The following is a 20959-nucleotide window of genomic DNA, read 5'->3' on the forward strand; positions in this document are numbered from 1 at the left end:
TATAATTAAGAACCGTGTGCAGATGTTAGAAGAGAAATTTTGGTGTCTGCTCTTGCAGAATACTGAAGAAAAAAAAAAACCATCAGTGGCTGTTGCTGATGAGAGTACAGATAATCATCTACGTTTGTATTACAGATTTCTGTGAAAATGCATACATATAAAGTGATTTATGATCCTTTATTAGTTATCTTTTCAACTCTTGTGTCAAGAAATTGGGTGACAGTAGAAGTGATACTTCTGCTTTGTGCATACAGTGGGAAAAAATAGGTCAGATAGAAAAGCCAGGATTTAGCTCCTGGAAGTGGTGCAGAACAAGGTGGTAGGTTGTAGAACAAGGCTCAGGTGGTAGGTCTGCTTGGACTGAGTGAGAACAAGAAGGCTCTTAGGTAACAGAAGTCCTAGGAAAGCAAATTCCTCTGCCAAGGAATTCAGTGGCACACTGGCCCTTTGCATTGATGAGGCCATCTTCTCATAGGGTCTAGGGGACTGGTGGTCTTTGGAACGGCATCCTTACTTGCTTTATGTAGGAGGACTTGATGGAACCATCTGCTGGGTCAAAGGTTTAGGTAATTTTTTCCTGTATCTTTTCCCTCTCTCCCATCTATCCTGCTCTTCCCTGATCGAGTACTTTCCCGGAAATGACTTAACTAAGGCTCTGAGTTCTTTGATTGTCTATTTACATTATTTGTTGTGGCTATGGTATGTTGAAGTGGATTTGGGATTAGCTCTGCACAGGAGTATATTTAGATAAGTTAAATCCCCCGACAGGACCAAGGAGAGCGGTTTATTGCCATGTCAGTCACTACATTAAAAATGGATTCGGCATGTTTATAGGATGTCCAGGTGGACTTTTCTTTTGTCACTGGTTTCATAGGCACATAGTCCCAGACCCCAAACCCCAAACCCCAGACTACCAGGCTTTCTTACCTTGTTCCTTTTGAAGAAAGAGCAGGGGCAAGGGAGCTCAGAAGCTCTAAAAGAGTTTGGATGATGATAACAGTATGAAAAGAGGAGAATAACAATGCAGAGAGAAGTTTTAGGTTCTAAGTCCACTAATATTAAAGATAGGTGCCTTTTATATGTTATTTTTACAGATTTAGATGAAGTTTAGATGTGTTTAGCAGACCCTAAATGCTTCTGGAGGATTGAAATTGGGTTTCCAAATGCCCTGAATACATAGATGGCATTGTGTTTCTTTTGCTAGAAATAGATATTAGTCTTGTACTTCAGAATGGCATTGGATAGTAGATGTTTGACATCTGGTATACTCCTACTTTCTGCTTCAGATGATTGGTGAACACATTTATTACCTAAGCTAAGCATTCGGACTCAAAAAAACACCTCTTTGGTTCAACATTTGCTCTGCCTCTATAAATTTGAATTTAGAAAGTATGACTTAAAACCTGAAATTGACTTGGAACTTAAACGTTTTAAAAAATGTGTTAATTAAAAAATTTTTATTTTGGATCTGTTCTGCAGAGTTAAGTTATTCATACTTCTCTGTTCAAGGCACACTTTCATTACTGGTTCAGATAAAGATGTCTTGTTTAATTAACTTGTTCTCCATGTACCTTTATTCTTCTAGATATCTTTTAGAGTAAGATAATAAAATTCCTTTAAAAATCCTGCTGTTATTTTGATAGGAATTGCCTTCAAGTTATGGATTAATTTGGGAGAAAATAGAACTTTCGAAAATATTATGTCATCCCCTCCGTGAACTGGTCTATGATTACCTTGTTCGGGACTTCTTTCATATCCTTTAATAGAGTTTCAAATTTTCTCTGCAGAGGTCTTGTGCATTTTTTGCCAATTCCTAAATAATTTATAGTTGTTTTTGTTATTATGACTGTTATATTTTCTGGTTGGTTAAAAAGAGCTATTGATTTTTTATAAGAGTATTATCTATCTAGCAATCTCATTCTACCCATATTAATATTAATAGTTTTAAAATTCTGTTGGACTTTCTGTGTAGATAACCATAGTATCTTCATATACTGCTATTATTTTCTCTTTCCTTCCCATCCTTAAAACTTTTGTTTTCTTGCCTTATTTTATTTACCAGAATCTCCAGGAGCAGTGATAGCACTAACTCACTGTCAAAAAAAATCTGATTAAGAGTTTTTGGTATATACTCTTATCAGGTAGACTGATGATCTCCTTCATTTCCTGTCATCAAACAGTTAAAAAAATATGCGAACATTTATATCATAAATAGGTGTTGCCCTTAATCAAATGTGTTTTCTTCATTTTTTTTTTTTTTGAGATATTCATGTAAATATCTTGTTTGGTCCATTAATGTGGTGAATTATTTTGATTTATATTCTGATATTAAACCATCCTTGCATTCCTTATATAAACCACGCTTGAATATTATTATTATTATTAAAATATACTATTTGTTTTGGTTAGGTAGTATTTTGTTTAGGATTTTTTTGCCTTTAGGTTCATAAGTAAAAGGGACCTATGATAGTCTTTTCTTGTACTGTAATTATCTGGATTTAGAATTAAACTTTTCTTGTTTTTCTGTTTTGTTCAACTTGTGTGAACAAGGCTCATTTCCTCCACGCGTACCTGTTTTACTTCCTTTTATTTTGGCAAAGATGGGGTGGGGTGGTGGGGTGGTTTTGGTGGATTAGGATTGGGGGCCTTTGATAACCATTTTATTTTCTTTAATGGTTATTATTATATTCAAATTTTCCATATTCTTTTGAAACTTTTTGCTTTTTAAAATTAGATATTTATACATTAAATTTAAAAGCAACTAATTTTCATAATATTCTTTAATTATTTTAAAATTTCTACTGTATATGTTGTTATTGTCCCTTTTTCATCATCAGTTTCATTTGCATTTTCTCTTTTGTTTCCTTGATTGGTCTTGTCAGAATTTTGTCTAGTGTAGTCTTTCAAAGTTTCAACTTTTGGTTTTGTTTTTTTCTTTTCTTTGCTTTTTGTTTCATTAATTCCTGCCCTTATCTTTATTATTCAATTCCTTCTTAGGGTTGACTCTGTTAATTGTTCAATAAGTGAAAATTTAATTACAATTCATTTTTTAATTTTCTTATTTTCTTACAAGTGAATTTAAAGGTATAGGTTTCTCTCTAAACCATTTCATTTATGCTCTAGAAATTTTGGTATTTAATATTTTCATTGTCATTCTAATCAAAGGATTTTTCAGTTTCTGTTATGATTGCCTCCTTAACGTTAGTGTTATTTAATATTAAGTTTTTTAAAAGTTTTGGATGTGTGATATGTTTAGCTACCTTTAAAATTTTATTTGTAAATTTAATCACATTACAGAAAAATGGCAATCATTTCATATTGATTCTTTGGAAGTTGTTGAAGCACTTTCATAGAGTTAATATTTTACATGTGCTTATAAAGAATATATATTCTCTGTTGTATATGTTGCTAGATATTTGAAATAGTTCAAGCTTATTACTCATGCTTTGTTTTGTTTTGTTTGTTTTTTGATCATTTATGTCATTGTTTATATTTTCTCTGTTGGATTTATCTGTTACTCCCCAGGGTAATTTTAGTTATTGCTTTATACACGTCAAGCCTGTATTTTTAGATTCATGTATATTCATGATTATAGTATCTCCTTGGAACTGGTATGTGACATCTCTCATTGTCACTTTTGATGTTTTCACCTTGAATTTTATTTTGTCTTGATATTAAAATTTTGATAGACATTCTCACATTGCCCTCCAAAAAGGTTATACTCATTTGTATTTCACTTGACTTATACTGTATGAGACTCCTTTTCCCCCTACATTCTCCTGTGTGACAAATTTTAAGGCCTGTGCATCCTAACTTTCTGTCTTTATTAGTAGCTTGGGAAACTGGACCTGATGCATAGCTCTGGCACTTCTGATCTTCATTTTATTCACTGCCTATCATATTCTAATCACAGTCGCCTTAATTAGGTCACTCGAAACAGCGTCCTGACTCCATTAAGGATGGTGCTTGGAAAATTTGACTTAATCATCTATTAAATCACATTTTATCCTTCTTTTTGGGGTTGCCCCAGGATTCAGTTTTCTCTGAGAACAGGATTGGCCCAGCTTCTCACTCAAATATGTCTTCCCTTGGAGCCTACTGTGGGCAAAGTGTCTCCTGGTTCCTGTTAGTTACCCTGCACCGGTGGTAGGCATGAACACAAGCTACTGCGGTCTTCTGCTTGCTGTAAATCTAAGGGCCACTCAACTCAAGCCTCAAGGAGGCAGAGGATCAGGAGGTGAACAGTTGACTCTCTAATCCTGATGCTTTGTTTTTGGTTCTGCTTGTGAACCCTCGTGTCTGAATTTACAGCATGATTTGGGGGTGCCGAGTTCCACTGATCCCCATTACTGCCCCTGGCCTGAATTACTCTTGAATTCTGCTGCACTTGACTGGTAAGCTGTCAGTGGAGTTTGCTGCTCCCCTGAGGCCATTATGCAACATCTTCTTCAGGGAGTTAGAACATCAGGGGACTCATATCTCTTGCCACCCGCCCCCCTCCCCCCAATCCCCATCCCCACCTCCACCTCCACCTCCACCCTCCCCTGCCGTGAAATTCCTCTCAACATTCCTCTCAGACTGTCTGCCATTCTCTCCCCGCCCACCTCCCACATGCTGACCTGGTGCGTTCATAAATAGCTAGGCTCCTTGAACAACTTCTGTAGAAGCTTAAAGGTAACATCCTTTGCATCTCTAGAGATTTTATATTCTTCAAAGCACTTCCAGCTGCATATTATCATTTGATCCTCACATAAAACTCTCTCAGGTATTTAGGTTAGGTATATTATCCGGATTTCACCGATGAGGAAATAGACACAGTGATGAGGACTTGCCTACCCTCAGGTACTTAGCTACTGTGGAACTGGTATTAGAACACAGTTTGGTTTTGGTTAGTGAATTTGTTTATTCATTCATTAATTCACACACTCATACTGAGAGGCAGTAGAATGGAAAGAGCAAGGGTTTCGGCGACACACTTTGGTTTGAAACTTGATGCCAAGTTATTAGCTGTGTGATCTTGGTCGTGCACTTAGCTAGCCTCTCTCTCAGAAGATCAGTTTCCTGATTTGTAATGTGGGGAAAATTATATCATGTTTATATGTGATTTAACAATCCATGAAAAATAGTGTCTGGCATATGGTAGGTTATAGGTAAAATGTTACTATAAATATATACTATATAAAATAGGTTACTAGTGTAGGTAAAAATGGCCAAACATTGACAATTTTATTATGGTAGAAACTCAGCGGCTACCATTTATTGAGTCCTCCCTTATTGTATGTATCCAAGGCACTGCTAGGCCCCAAGAATTGCAAGTACAAGTGAGGCAAGGTTTGCTTGTGTGTCTGTGTCTTCTACTAGACTGTGGTCCTGGAGGGTAGAACCTGTCTGCGTTATATCCCTGACACCAGGAACAATGTCTGCTAGGGAGTGGGTGCTTAATAAAAGTGCTTAATAAAAGTGGGTGCTTTCTGAACTGAAAAGGTCCCTGCCCACCAGGAGATGACCAGCAGTGAAGACAGGCAGATACATAATCATATACTCTAATAAACTGTTGTGGGTATTTAGACAGACACACACAGGCCACGACAAGAGCCCAAGGGAAACGGTGCTCAGTTCTACTGGGGGAGGGGGCACTGCAGTGCACAGGACGGGGCACAGCTTCATAAAGCAGGTGCCTGAAGACTGACGTGGTCTGTTGGGTGGAAGGGAGCACCACCAATTAGCTTATCTGGGACTACAAGCTTTGTCTCGACTAACCCCCTTCTAAGGTGTGAAATTGAGTTTGTATTCACAGCACTTCTTTGTTTGTCTTGCAGTCCCTCTGTTACTGGTATCTCCCATAACGTATTGCTTCGTAAAGTGCTTTGCTCTATCCTGAGTATAAAAAGAGACACTCAGTAAAACCAGAGTCTATTCTTCGAGTGTCACAACAAGCCATCGCATAACGAAGTATAATATATTGTGTAAGAAGAAATAGAGGCATGTAAGAGATATTTTAAGAGACCAAATAAAACATCAGAGTGGGAGAGTGTAGACTGCATTGAAGTCAATAAACAGTCATGGCAGAGTGGACCACTTTTCAATGTGAAGGGAACCTGATTTAGTGACTGATGACTGTACGATTCGAATCCCATTGGAATGAAGTTAGCTGCTACTTTGGCCAAATTCTAAATCTTTTGGTTCTCCTTGAGAACCAGTCCTTGACATTTAACAGATTATTTTTGTTACTAGTTTGCCAGTAGCTCTTTGAGGCGCTGAAGCCATCCGTCTCCTCAGTGTTCGGTGCTGCTGGACTCGATATGGTGCTGCTGGCTTAGAGCTCTGGGAGGAGGAATTCGGGCTCCGGCTGCCCTGCTCAGCTGGGGACAGTTCATCACACGGGCTGCCAGGGCTGTGTAGTCATCCCCTGTCTCCACAGAGACTCAAAGCCGAGGAAGCTGTCAGGAGTAAACTTTGTTCAGATGTGAGCCACTGAGCTGCTCGTCTTACTTGCACGAGGGAGACAAGGCCGTTGTCACAGGGCTCCTTCTTGGCTGTGTGGAAGGATGACTACAACAGCAAGGCTTCCAAAATGTTTTCTGCCAAGAACTGGATTGGATTTCTGCTTCCTCAGCCGCAAAATGTCCCCAGCATCTTAGCCCCAAATCATCAGTGCCCTTTGCAGTCAGTCTGCTCAACCTGGACACTTTCTTATCTTTCTTTGCTCACCACCCTCGTCATTATTGTTTGCTTTTTGTTAGCTAAACTCTCAAAGCTTTTTGATTCCTAATATCTTACCTTTTTTTTTTCCAGACAAGCAGGAGATAGGAAGCAACATTATCATCCTTGATAATACATTCTCTCCCTTTGGAGAAGAATGAAAATCCCTGGGTTTGGTTTGCGGTGCCGTTTATAGACTATTTCCTTGGAGTATAAAAATGCTATGTGTATTTTATTTTTTAAAAAATTTGATTTATTTAGTTTTGGCTGCGTTGGGTCTTCGTTGCCGTGCGTGGGCTTTTTCTCTCTTGTTGCAGCGAGCTGGGGCTACTCTTCGTTGGCGGTGCACGGGCTTCTCACTGCGGTGGCTTCTCTTATTGCAGAGCACGGGCTCTAGGTGTGCGGCCTTCAGTAGTTGTGGCAGGCGAGTTCAGTAGTTGCGGTGCGTGGTCTCTAGGGCACTTGGGGCTTCAGTAGTTGTGGCGCACGGGCTTAGTTGCTCCGCGGCATGTGGGATCTTCCCAGACCAAGGCTGGAACCTGTGTCCCCTGCATTCGTAGGCGGATTCGTAACCACTGCGCCACCAGGGAAGTCCCAAAAACACTATGTGTATTTTGTATTGGCATGTATTGGCATGCTGGTGTTGTAATATCATTGACCTTGGCAACATTACGCAACTGTTTTGAGCTTCAGTTTCTCCATTTGAGAAATGGGGATAAAATGACTAATTTATAGGGTTTCTAGGAGGACTAAAGAGATTGCAGAGGAGGAAATGCCTAGTACGGTACCTAACACATACCAGATGTACAATAAATGATTATTTAAAACAAATCAATACAATCTAAGCGGGACCAGTTCTATTTCAGTAAGGGGAGCTCTTGGAGAATGGTGAGACATGAAAAGAGAAATGACCAAGCTTTGTAGAGAGTTGTGTCCTCAGTCTGGTGCAGAGTATAAGACTTAGGGGCACATGTGGAAGTAAAGAGGCAGGACTTTGTGGTAAAAGGTAGAAAGTGGTGAACTGCATGCAAACGTGAAGTCAGTCATTTCAGAAAGGTCACTATGTCAGTAATTTAATAGCATTTGTAATAGCATTTGTCCAAATCACCATACTTTGATGCATAAACAAATGGGAATAAAACTATTCCTTGTAATAACTGATGATGTAAGAGGCAATGTGATGTAAGGCAGATTGGCCTGAAAGCCAGAAGATCTGGGCTCATGTTCATTTCACTTAATTGGCTCATGGTCTCGGACTTCTTAGCTTTTCTGAGTCTTCCCTTCAACCTCCATAAAATGGTGATAATAATGTTCTTCTTATTTCCCCCCTGCTGGTTTATTGTAAGGATCGGAGATGTTTTTAAAAGTACTGCCCAAACAACATATGGGTTGTTTTTGATTTAGTATTAAGAGCCGGCTGGGTTGCTGAAGAATTTTCAGGCTCTTGTCCTCTTTGAGGTGGATACAAAGTAAAGGCAGCAAGAATGGGGGCTCATGTATCTGTAACTTCCTGTATCCGGCTCTTCCAGACCACGTTTTGTAGGTAACCTCTGCTGAGCCCATTTTGCTGCTCCCGTTGCCTGGCCTTTGCCATCCCTTGGCCCCGAGAGCAGTTCAAGGATGCGTTGTGACAGGAGTACTGGGGATCTCGCAGCAACAGCTGGACACGCTCTTGGAGACTCCTGTGTTCGTGCGCTTGGTGTGACTGCCTGGACCACGTACATCCTCTTCCGTTGTTTGTCCCTGTCTGTTTGCTGCTGATGGCTATAGCAGTAGCATCTTTCAGTGTCTTGCTCGAGGATTTCTGACGCTTCTGAAAGTTTTTTCTCCTCACTCTGCTACGCAAACACAAGAGATAAGAAACTAGGCTAGAAGATAGAAGCTGGGTTTGGTGATCCGTAAAAGGAGATAAGTTCCTTGACTTGCAGTATCCAGCCTCTTCCCAGGCAGTCATGCAGCGTGGGTTGTAATGTAACCATTCTCTCTTTGTGTTTCCAGGGAGTCGACGAGTTGAAGATGAAGCCCAGAGCCGAGTGCTGTTCCCCCAAGTTCTGGTTGGTGCTGGCTGTCCTGGCCGTGTCAGGCAGCAGAGCTCGTTCTCAGAAGAGCCCGCCCAGCATTGGCATTGCCGTCATCCTCGTGGGCACTTCAGACGAGGTGGCCATCAAGGATGCCCACGAGAAAGATGATTTCCACCATCTCTCGGTGGTGCCCCGTGTGGAGCTGGTAGCCATGAATGAGACGGACCCAAAGAGCATCATAACCCGCATCTGTGATCTCATGTCTGACCGGAAGGTCCAGGGGGTGGTGTTTGCTGACGACACAGACCAGGAAGCCATCGCCCAGATCCTTGACTTCATTTCAGCCCAGACTCTCACCCCCATCCTGGGTATCCACGGGGGCTCCTCGATGATAATGGCAGACAAGGTAAAAGGGGGCCGTGGTGAGAAGAGCCTGGGGGGTGGTATGTACTGAGAACTAAATGATGCATTTGTTTGAATGCCAAACTCGATTATGAAAGATGGAGGTAACCAGATGGTAACCAGAGGTAACCAGAAAGCACTGAGTGAATGGCTAGACCAGGAGCTAGCCTAATGCTTTGGAGTTGAAAGGGAGGGAAAGATGCTGGTATCTAGAAGCTCCTTTTGTTTGGAACAGGTCTGTGTGTCCATTTGTTTGTAAATGGATTCACTGAAATGACTAAGAGATGTTGAAGGTTGTAGCTCAGTGATACAGTTTCTTCAAATACGTGTATGAATACCTCCTTCAAAACTTTAGAAAAGGTGTGCTCTATTCTTCCTTGATAATACATGTTCTCCCTCCATACCAGTTTCAAGAATATAAAAAGCAAAATTCCCTGAGGCAGGTAATTTGTCTCCTTGAAGATTCAGATGTCCTAGAGAAGTACTTCTTGCTAAGGTGTCCAGGCTCAACACGCATCCCATCTGCACATGTGAACGGATTTTAATTCATAGAACCAGTTGCAGCTGTGTTTTCCCCAGGCTTAGATTTGAAGGCAGTGGTTCTTAACCTTGACTGCATATTGGAATCACCTGAAGAGCTTTCAGCACACCCAATGCCTGGGTCCCAACCCCAGAGGTTCTGGAGCACAGTCGAGGCTTTAGGAGTTTTAAAAGCTCCGCAGGTGATTCTCGTGTGCAATTAAGGCTGAGAACCACTGCTTTAAGGCTGCAAATAAATCATAGTCTCTCCTACATTAATATTACATTGTCACATGACAAAGTAATTATCATGTGACATCGATGCTTATTCTCTGACTGCAGGAAAAAGTGTTTTGTTTGTAGTTAGGTTTTGTTTTTACATTTTTCACTTATTCGGTTATTTTTCCTTGCTCTGTACAATGATTATTGCTTATTGCTTAAGTGCAGTACTTTTCATATACATATTGTCTTTGCAGTCATTCATATCTTAGAATGATTCATTTCACAAATGCAATATTTGTTTTGCATCACTTTGGGTTTCTTAAATTGTTTCTACTTTTGCATTGTCATCTTATACTTCTTAATGTCACTTTCAAAACTGCCTTCAGTGTTGTACTGAAAAGACGTGCTGTGGGCTTAATGATGTTTGCAAACACCTCAAAACCTAGCACAGATGCCACAAGCTTGCTCCTTGGCCAGTTGAGAACCACCAGGCCGCAGGGCTTAACGGAGTAAAATAAGCTTGCGTGATCACTATCGCCATCTGTCGGCAGCACGCAGAGATGACTCATGTCTGTTTAGGAGCTTCCTTTGTTCAGTCTAGGAAAAGTCAAGTGGAGAGTACTAAGTGGAGGAACTTCATGCTTTCAGTAGCATATGAGAAGGCTGTTGTCCCATTCGCATGGGTAAAGGCACAGGTGAGGATGTTAGAAAAAATGCTGCCCCGAGGAGCCCATGCTAAGGGAAGTGGGCTAAACTTGAATAGAATGGAAAACATAGGTGGACTATGGCAAAACCTAATGAGTTTTTGCTTCAGGTAGATTTTTTGAAACATCATTGCCCTTAGCAAAGTATATTATATTTTAGCAGTGGTATTTTGAGGGCACAATTTGCATGGAAAGAATGCCAAGATGGAGGAGCCCAGTTTTTGAATCATAAATAAGTGCAAACTTACCTTGAGAGCAAGTCAGGTGAAAATGATTGATTGATTGATTGATTGATTGATTGATATAGCGTCTATGGACTCTTGCGCAGCCTGTTATTTCAGGCTCACCCGTCCCCCCATCCCAGTGTAAAAGGTTGTTGGCTAAACTGGTTGGTTGCTTCTCTGTTGTGTCTCTTACAAATGCATAATAACAATATAATAATATGAAGAATGACGCAGACCATGTGGAGAGACTGGGCTCTTTTGTTCAGTGATGTATCCTAGGTGCTTCAGAGTATTTACCATGTGCTGGGAACATACTGCTTTGCCTGCACTATCTTAGTTAATAGTCTTAACAGCCCAGTGAGCTAAGTGGTATTACTTATCTCCATTTAGCAGATGGGGAAGCTGAGGCTCAGAAAGGTTAAATAACATCCCAAATTATGCTGCTAGGAAGTGGCGTCCAGGACTGGTTGCTGGCTCCACAGACCATGTGCTTGATTGCCTCTCAAGAAAATGGAGAGGCAGGTTAAGGTCTCTCATACCTTCCTCTTCTTTACTTTCTCCTCTGTTACGTAGCACTGTGGTGAATGTTATCTGCCTAAAAGTGATGCATTACTTGATTCATTATGGCAATACTGGAATCTGACTAGAGGAGAGGATTAATGAGCTATGAAATGGTGGAGGCTTAGGTGTAGCCTAATTCTGTAGGGGACCCCTTGGCTACCAGTTCCAGGGGTCAAATGGAGGATGGAAGCCAGTGAGGGGGATTTTTCTGGGTCATTGTAACGAGATCCCCCTCTGGTCTCCTCCCCCTTCCCCCTCCCCCCACTGCAACCACACCCCAATATCCCATCTTATCTTTTTCTCTCTCCATCAAAAAAAGGAGGTAGGCAATGATTGTTAGGCACTTTGCTAAAATGGCCTAAATGATATCTAACTGGCTTTGGACCTGAAAAGAAGAGGTACTGAAAGGTAGGTAGAAAGAGGAGAAAGAAGAAAGAAGCAAGCAGGAGGTCCTGGTGCCACGGAAGTGGGAGGGTGGAAGGCTCAGTCACGGGGTGGGAGGCCTGGATGGGTTGGGGGGCGGCTGCAGGGGCCGGGTCGGGCAGCAGGAGGATCTGCCCTCCGGACCTCCGGGGTCCAGAGGGCAGCAGCACTGAGGTGCTGGGCAGCTGTGCAGAGGGACGTTCACAGGCCTAAAGGACCAGCCGGAAGGCAAATAAAAAGAGTCCCCCAGAAATCAGAGAAATAAGCTTTGGGGGCAAGTTTCAAAAATAAAACACCTCAAATTCTAAGGCCAGCTTTTTTATTTTTTGATAGAAGTTATTTTTAGTACCATGACTGTATTTTACCAACATAGAATGGGGAGACAGAGTTTGACAACTCTGAATCAACTACGGGGCAATAGGACAACACGTTTGAAAGCAGAACTAATGCAGAAAATCTAAGAAATACAGCTTTGCTGTGTTTAAGGCATAGTCTTGAAGGTATAGTCGCCACCTGAAGGATGGTGAATAAACCTTCCATTTTGCTTCCTCCTTCTACGAGATAGGTAATTGCCACTCTGTTTTGACTCAGTTGTTTTTTGTTTGTTTGTTTCAAATAAAACTTATTAAGTATCCTTGTGGAAGATTGGTTTACAGGGAGGAAATTCCTGATTCAAGGAGTTCGTGATGGAAGAAAGGTAGCACAGTTAGTTACAGAGACTTTTTGGCAAAAGTAGGGAGACACAGTTCAGCATTGATCAAATAGATTATGCTCACTTTTTTGCATATGCTAATTAATCAGTACAAACATTAATTAGTCTCCACTTTCCCATTGAGGAAATGCACCTTGTGCCATGGCAGAAAGAAGCATGGGAGCTGATAGAGCAGAGCTGTTCTAAGCTCAGAATTCGGACTCAGAGCAGTTTTAACCATCATTTCCTAGATGTGGGGATCTGGACAACTTACCAAACCACTTATGCTAAACCTTGGTTTTCTTGTCTGTACCATGGGGATAATCATATATCCATTATAGTGTTGTTGAAGATTAAATGAGGTAATACAGAGCAGGTGCTTCACTAAGTGTCCAGCACAGCATTCAGTAGGCTAAGCGGAAGGTTGTATGGAGCAGTTTGAAGAGAAAGAGAAGGCTTCATGATACAGGAGAAGCATGGACATGAGATAGAATCACAGCCAAATATAGAGGCACTTCAGAACTGGAGACCAACCAAGAAGGGAGCTCAGGTGAAAACCGGGGGAAGGGCTCTGAACTGTGGTGGGAGCTTTGGTCTTGTCCCACCAGGGAGGCCGAGGCTCATTGGTGGCGTGGCCGCTCCAGGGCCAAAAAAGGGCACATTCAGTTAAGGAAGAACTCTAACAAGGAAAGAACTGCTTGCGCTTGTTGCAGAAGACCGTTTAGAACAGTAACGGGGCCCATTGAAAAATGTATGAGGTGATTTTTGGCAGTTCCCCACCGAGTATTAAGAGTCTATTTTATTTTGCCTTGTTATAATTGCTTTTATTCTCCCTGAGATCCTGGATTAGGATGCCTGTCAGAATCCAAATGATGAACTAAAGCGAGACATACTTTCATTTCTTTCCTGGAGGTTTCTCTGCTGATTTGCTGAAATCTTTCTTGGGTTTTCAGATTTTAGCTCAGAGAGGTTAAGTAACTAATCCAAGATATTACAGCTTACGAGCTATGGGACTGAGATTCAGATCCCAGAAGTACCTATTTTGAAGCCTGTGCTTTCTATTTATGCAATTCTGCCCCACAAAGCACTGCTCTAAGAATTGTAAGTCCTGTGTTTCAGTCTCCATTCTCAGGAGCTTTGGAAATTTAGGCAAACAAATCACTTCAGCTGCGTGATACTCGGTTTCTAGTTTATAAGTGTTAAATTTTGTTTTCTGCCCTACCCACTTTACAACATTTTGAAGATAAAATAAAATAGTTGGAAAAATGCTGGGCAAACAGATACTTTAGGTGAGGTAATTAAAAAGTGGGGATAGGGAATGACAGTCACTGAAAACTATTTTGTCACTAGCATTAGGGCCAATGAAAATGGCTTGGGTAGGTGGTAGGAAGGAATACAGAAAGTGGAAGTTACAGTAGGATCAGGCAAAAGGATGGAAGACCCAAGCTTTAATGCTGCAAAAATGGAAGAGAGAAGGTGTGCTGAGTAAAGGGTCAGGGTCTGGAAATAGAGTGATCTTCACTCTGTTGATCGGAGTGGAGTACAGTAGCTAAGACATGTGTCATGCTCCTTATCTTGTTCCTCCCTAAAGGACAGGTGAAAATATTCTTACTCTGGCATCTGTTGCTATGATTCTTTCATTTCTAAATTTATTGGTTGAGAATTAATACTTTTACTAGCACTCTAATTTTCTTTGCAGAAAGCCACATTTTGGAATCCAACTGGGACCAGGAGGATGGCCCTTACTCTCCTTTGGCCCCATCTTCTCTCACTCTCCCCCTGCCTCCTACTCCCCCCCCCCCACTACCCTGACACCTAATGGCGATATGTTTGGAGACAGTAGTTGAGCCAGCGTTGGAGTGTGACCCTGTAAATAGTCTAACTGCCTTCCGTCCGCTCATGTGGGTTTCCATAGCCAACATAATCTTGAAACCAAGATGGCCATGCTATTCATACCCCACTCTATGCTTCTTTCCGAATTTGGGGTGACTTTGAGTTTTTTTTAACCTTGCTTCTTAGTTGTTTGTGATATGGTGTTTCTTGGGACAGCATACTTCAAGAGCAAACTGTGGCGTTAGAACATTTTTTGGTGATGAGCAGAGTTAAGTCATAGAGGTGGGAGAGGCAAGACAGTAACAAAGCTGCTATCATATGCCAACGCTGTGCCAGGCATGATGTTAGTGAGCATTTTAATCCTTAAGCAGTCCTGTGAGACAAGTAGCATTATTGCATTTGATGGGGAAAATAAATCAGAGAGAGTTTATGTATCGTGGCCAAAGTCACATTGCTAGAAACGTAGTGGGGCTGGGTTCTGAGTCTTTTTTTTTTAAGTTTTCCCGCTGACTTTAAAACTTCCAGTCCCCACACTGAGGAAGTCAGAAAAAAGCCAGGGTAGAATCATCTGGGGGCCTGGGGGTCTGTTACTCCTCTCCCATTTTTCCTACTTCCTTGAACTATACTTTGGGGGAAGGCCAGTGGGCAGTTCTCCCTAAGACACCATAGATGTTGCGGTGATGCTGCCTTCAAGCCTGTGTGGATTCCACCTGCGTCTCATTGGCCAGCGCATCCGCTCTTTTCCAGTTGGAGCTGGGATTTGCTTTCAAGAGACCGGCCACTTGAAGTCCAGGTGCAGTTTTAATGCCTGGAAAAACTGAGGCTCCAGAAATTGCTTTAGGCATTCACAGAAATTAAGGTGCTTGTTGCTAGAAAGTAACGCGTGAGCCATCACTTCTCACGCGGCTGGCAGGAGGTGATGGTGTGTCTGTGGCAGGAAGGAGGTGACATCACGTGGAGGGAAGGCGGGCTTTGTCGCCAGGAGGCTCAGGCTCTGCGCATTCCCAGTCATGTGACTGTAGCTGTGTTCCTTAAACACTCTTAGCCTCCAGTTTTCCATTTGTAAAATGGGGACAGAAATAACACCTGGCTCTTAGTGGGTTTTACCAAGCCTTCTGAAGCAGCGTGCCCAGTGCTTGGTAAACAGTAGGGCCTCAGTATACGTCTGCCTTGTGTTTTCCTACACCAGACCTTACCTAAATCGTTTGAAGAAAATGGGATTCTACTGTTTTCCCATGAACCCAAAGAGAGGAGCTTGGGGTGTCAGTACCCTTCATTTTAAGCCTGGTGGCTCAGCTGCAGCTCTGTGGGTTCCACCTCTGCGGCCATGCAGTTACTGACTGTGCCCCGATCAGGACATATCACGATTTTCAAAGCAGAGACATACAGTGATTTCAGTAAACTGATACACATAGGATGTAAGCAATGAAGATAAGCCAAGAACATTAAAAAAGAAAGCAGAGCAGAATTAAATAGTCTTTGAATCCAGGGTTACTCATCGATTTGTCAGTGTTGATATAAAAGAAAAAGTGAGCAATGAGATGAGGGGAATATTAAAAGTACTAGGTAGGAAGTAGTAATATGTTATAGACATAGGAAGGCACTTAATTTACTGAATGTCATCAACCAGTTTTTATCTTTTTAATTTTTTTGGCCTCACCGTGCGGCTTGCAGGATCTTAGTTCCCCGATCAGGGATTGAACCCGCACCCTCGGCAATGAGAGCGTGGAGTCCTAACCACTGGACCGCCAGGGAATTCCCTCACCAGCCAGTTTTTAATAGATTACACTGATATTGCTGAAAAACTCCTTGGATTCTGACTTATACACCAAGAATGTATTTTCATTCCCCTTTCTGAGACTTCTGTGATTCTATCTTTTTGCCTCATTCTTAGGCTTTATATCTATATTTTATTCAACATTTTATATATATACATATTTTAATTAGTTTTTATTGGAGTATAGTTGCTTTACAATGTTGTGTTAGCTTCTACTGCACAGCAAAATGAATCAGCCATACATATACATATATCCCCTCCCTTTTGGATTTCCCTCCCATTTAGGACACCACAGTGCATTAAGTAGAGTTCTCTGTGCTATACAGTATGTTCCCCTCAGTTGTCTATTTTATACATAATGTCAGTAGTGTATATGTGTCAATCCCAATTTCCCAGTTCCTCCCACCCCACCCCTTTCCCCCTTGGTATCCATACATTTGTTCTCTACATCTGTTCTCTATTTCTGCTTTGCAAATAAGGTCATCTATACCATTATTCTAGATTCCAATATATATGTGTTAATATATGATATTTGTTTTTCTCTTTCTGACTTACTTCACTCTGTATGACACTCTCTAGGTCCATCCACGTCTCTACAAATGACCCAGTTTCGTTCCTTTTTATGGCTGAGTAATATTCTGTTGTATATATACGTACCACATCTTCTTTATCCATTCGTCTGTTGATGGACATTTAGGTTGCTTCCATGTCCTGGCTATTGTACATAGTGCTGCTGTGAACACTGGGGTGCATGTGTCTTTGTGAATTATGATTTTCTCTGGATATATGCCCAGTAGTGGGATTGCTGGGTCATATGGTAGTTCTATTTTTAGTTTTTTAAGGAACCTGCATACTGTTTTCCATAGTGGCTGTATCAATTTATATTTCCCAACATTATATTTTGATTCTGTGGCTTAAGTGTTCACCGTGTATGAGAGTAATGTTCAAGGCTAGTTTTATTCCATTTTTCTGAAGGCAAAATACTTTACTGCTACTATTCTATTTCACAGGGACAAAGAGCACCCGAGTTTATTATGGGTTGTTAGGAGGTTACAATGAGAAAGAGAACTAACACTGATCATTTACTTTTGTCAGGCTCTGAGCTGGTCACCTTAATGTGAGCTTCATTTATATGTTGCTTCATTTAATTCTTTCATTGCATTTATAAGGCATGCATTTTGTCTGTATTTCACAGATGAGGAAACTGTAGATCAGAGAGGCTATTTTGCCCAAGATGTTTAGGTATTGATTGCTCATGATGGCTTAAACCAATAGGTGTTTATTGGTGTCTCAGCACAAGGCTCCTGGAGTTGGGGACTGCTGGGGCTGGTGCAGTGGCATGGTGAGGTCAGGGCTGACCTCTGGGATTTTCTTGACATTTTGGTAATTGTTGTCCTGCCCCATACCCAAAGCAGGGAAAGCCAGGGGGTGGGTATGATTAGATCAGGAAAAGTCTTCCCCATATCCTTGATCTCATGACCCCAAATCATGTCACATGGCCACCCCTTTGGGAGTTGCAGGCTCTCTGGTAGAGGTGGCAAGAGGACAAGAGTTGGGACCAACTTTGAGGTTAGTCAACAGGCAGTGTCTCTCAAAGGAAGGAAGTGATGACCTAGGAATTCAACCAATGTTTGTGTGACTCTAAAGCTCAACATCTCTCATGTGAAATTTCTCCTGCTTTACACCAAACTCTGCTTTTGTGCCCTTGGTCCAATCGCCTCACATGTCCTCTGGGACTTTGGCTCACCAGTTATATCCTTTTTCTCCTTAATTATCAACTTATTCCTCCCTGCTGGCATCTGCCTTCTAGCTTAGTGGTCCTCAGGAGATGTTTGGAAATGTACTGGGGGAGTTTTTTGGATGATGATAATGACTGGTCTGTGTGTGTGTGTGTGTGTGTGTGTGTGTTTGCACGCACCCACTACTGGCACTTAGAACGCAGAGGCCAGCCGTGTTAAGTGTCCTGCAGTATACATGATAGTACCCACCAGTCAAGAATTGTCTTCCCCAAAATGTCAATTTTGCCCTCTTCGAACATGCTCAGATCACTGTCATATTAATAAATAAACAAACCCGAAAGCTTTCCTTGACCCTGGTTTTCCTCCCTCACTCTTTGTTTTCATAGTTAAATTCCTTAAATGCTCGTCGGAAATTGCTGTTTTCAATTCCTCGTCTTTCCCTTTATCCAAAATGCCAAATCCAAATGGGGTTTTCAAGTCGTTCGTGACCTTCTGTGGCACTGAACACCGTTGACCCTTTTAGTGCTATTACAAAAATTATGATGACAAGAGTTATTAGGTTTGTCACAGATTTGGTGACAGTGGGAATGAGGATGAGTAGAATTTGGAATATGGGTGGGTCACAGGAGTGGAAACGACCAGTAAGCAGTTGGATCTGGGACTGGAGGTAAAGAGCGTGGTCTGGGCTGGAAGTTAAGAGATGAGCCTCATTAGGATGGAGAGGGTCGTTGAAACCAGGAGGGTGGAGGAGAGGCTGAGAACGAACAAGGGGGACGAGGAGAGAAGTGTGTCCAGGACAGAACCCCCATTTGAGGGGTGAGAGGAGGGGGAGATGGGAAAGAGCTAAAGAAATTCTTAGAGAGATAAGACGAGAACAAGGACTAGGAGGAAAGAGAGGCTTATCTAAAGCAGGAGGGAGCAGCTGCCCAGGCTGGGGGTCCACCCCGGCCACTCGCTTCCCCTCAGGACAGTTATGCCAACAGTAGAGAAGCCTTGTTGCGGATCCCCTCCCCTCCGTTTACTGCAGTGACCTCAGCGGCACTTCTGCCCTCTTGTCCTCCCCACCACGTGGCAGCTTACCTGTGTGGTTCTTTAGAAACTCAAATCTGATCGTTACACTTTCACTTAAAACTCCACACCGGCTTCCCGCAGCTGAGACTAGGACATCCTCTCTGATGTGGTCCCGGGCCACCTCTCCAGGATTTTCCCTTCACCTCCCTGCCCTTGAACAGCAATGTGAGGTCACGCTAAATCAGTCACCGCTCCTGGTCTGGTCCTGACTGTTTTACATCTCTGGGCCTTGGTTAGTGCCTCTTCCTCCTTTGTCCACCCAGAAGCACCACTCAGTTTCCAAGAGAAATCGTGGCACTTCTGTGAACCCTTTTCTGACTCCTATCTTCACAGAATTTACTAGTTCTTTTTTTTTTGCACTTCACCTGTGTTCTATTTAAGCTTTTATTATAACCCATCCTGTTTACTTATCTGTCTCATTTGCTGTATAGCGGGCTCCTTGTGGGCCAGGCCATGCTTTACTGACTTTTGTGTTCCCAGCACATGCCATAATGTCGGGTGCATAGTAACAGCCAACTGTTGTTACACAATTAGCAACTATTAAAATGTATACTCTATATACACACTCTAGTGGGTTGAATGGTGGCCCCGAAACGATACTTCCATGTCCTAACTCCTGGACCCTGTGAATGTGACCTCATTTGAAAAAAGGATCTTTACAGATGTAGTTAAGGATCTTATGATGAGATCATCTTGGATTAGCCAAGTGTGCCCTAAATCCAGTGACAAATGTCCTTCTAAGAGGTAGAAGAGGAGACGACGTCTACACAAAGGGGAAGTCCTTGAAAGAGACAGATGCTGGAGTTATTTAGCCACAAGCCAAGGAAGCCACCAGAAACCTGGAAGAGGCAAAGGAAGATTCTCCCCTGGAGCCTTTAGAGGGAACATGACCCTGCCGACTCTGGATTTCAGGCTCCAGCCTCCAGAACTCTGAGAAATGAAATTTCTGTTGTTTTAAGCCGCCAAGTATGTGATACAACTGTTACGGCAGCCCTAGGGAAGTAGCAACACTCACACAGCAGTTAAGAGGGGGCGCTCTGGAATCTCAGTGCCTAGATTGTTTCCTGGCTCCACTGTTTACTGTGTGACCTTTGGCAAATAACTTGACTTCTCTGAATCTTAGTTTCCTCGTCTATACAATGGTGGTAAAAATAGACCCTGTTTCTTAAGGTTATTAAGTAAAGTTATTGAAAGTGCTTAGAAAAGGCCTGGCAAATAGCAGGAATCAGTAAGAGTGGGTCTGTGAGAGGTTTTCAGTAAGTCTCCATTGAATAAATGAATGAGTGAGGGAGTGATGTGAATAGAAGCGCAAGCCGTCCACGGCAGGATCTGAACTCACCTAGCTCCGGGGTAACTGGCTCGCGTATTCTGGACCTCCAGGGCCTGGGACAGTGCTGAGAGGGGAGGTGTCAGAGTTAGTCAGCTGTTCTTTGGTGGAACTTCAGGGCAGTGAGGCTTGTCTTTTAGCATCCCTTTCTGTCCTCCTCTCTCCTTGGGTTTGGTTTTGCTTCTTTGTTTTGTGTACCTGTGTGTGTGCATGTGTGTGTGTGTGTGTGTGTGTGTGTTTGCCGCTGCCATTGGTTGCCTGTATCTTTCTCTTCTCCAGTCCTCAGGATGGAGCATCTCACCTAGGGCTGCCCTCCTAATCCAATGTCATGCTTTCAGATTTTTCTTTTTCCCTCCCCTCAGATAAAAGCTCCTGTTTCTTTTCCCTTTATCCCCTTTCATTTCATACTTTTCATAGTCCTTATCACAATTGTAATGAATCATAATTGTTTTTTATTAGCCGTCTGTCCTGCTAGACTACAAGCTTCATGAGGGCAGGGGCTATGTCTTTTGCATTTTTGTGTCTGCAGAACCTAACATATAGCTTGGCGCATAGTAAGCCCTTACATACTTATTTAAATATATGGGTAGATTATTATTTCAGTGCAACAGATGTTAGTAGCAATTAAGAGAAAAGTATTTTAAACCCAAGTAAAAATGGACGGTAGGATTAATCTCTGGTTACTGGCGAGTACATTCCTTATCTCTCTCCAGGCTGCTATCTCCCTCACCCTTCCCTTCTTC

The 20959-nt window shown here is 42.2% G+C and overlaps 1 protein-coding gene across 1 annotated transcript in view; it reads left to right on the forward strand.

The window, feature by feature from the left end:
* The first annotated feature begins 8718 nt into the window (after positions 1–8718).
* The window catches only part of GRIN2B (glutamate ionotropic receptor NMDA type subunit 2B), a 293640-nt gene continuing 281399 nt past the window's right edge, over positions 8719–20959 (forward strand). Inside the window, exon 1 of the mRNA XM_061206434.1 lies at positions 8719–9129. Within this exon, the coding sequence (XP_061062417.1) occupies positions 8719–9129 (411 nt within the window). The remainder of the gene's footprint in view (positions 9130–20959) is intronic.

This window comes from Eubalaena glacialis, chromosome 11, assembly GCF_028564815.1.
Source record: "Eubalaena glacialis isolate mEubGla1 chromosome 11, mEubGla1.1.hap2.+ XY, whole genome shotgun sequence".
In the NCBI taxonomy this organism is placed as follows: Eukaryota; Metazoa; Chordata; class Mammalia; order Artiodactyla; family Balaenidae; genus Eubalaena; species Eubalaena glacialis.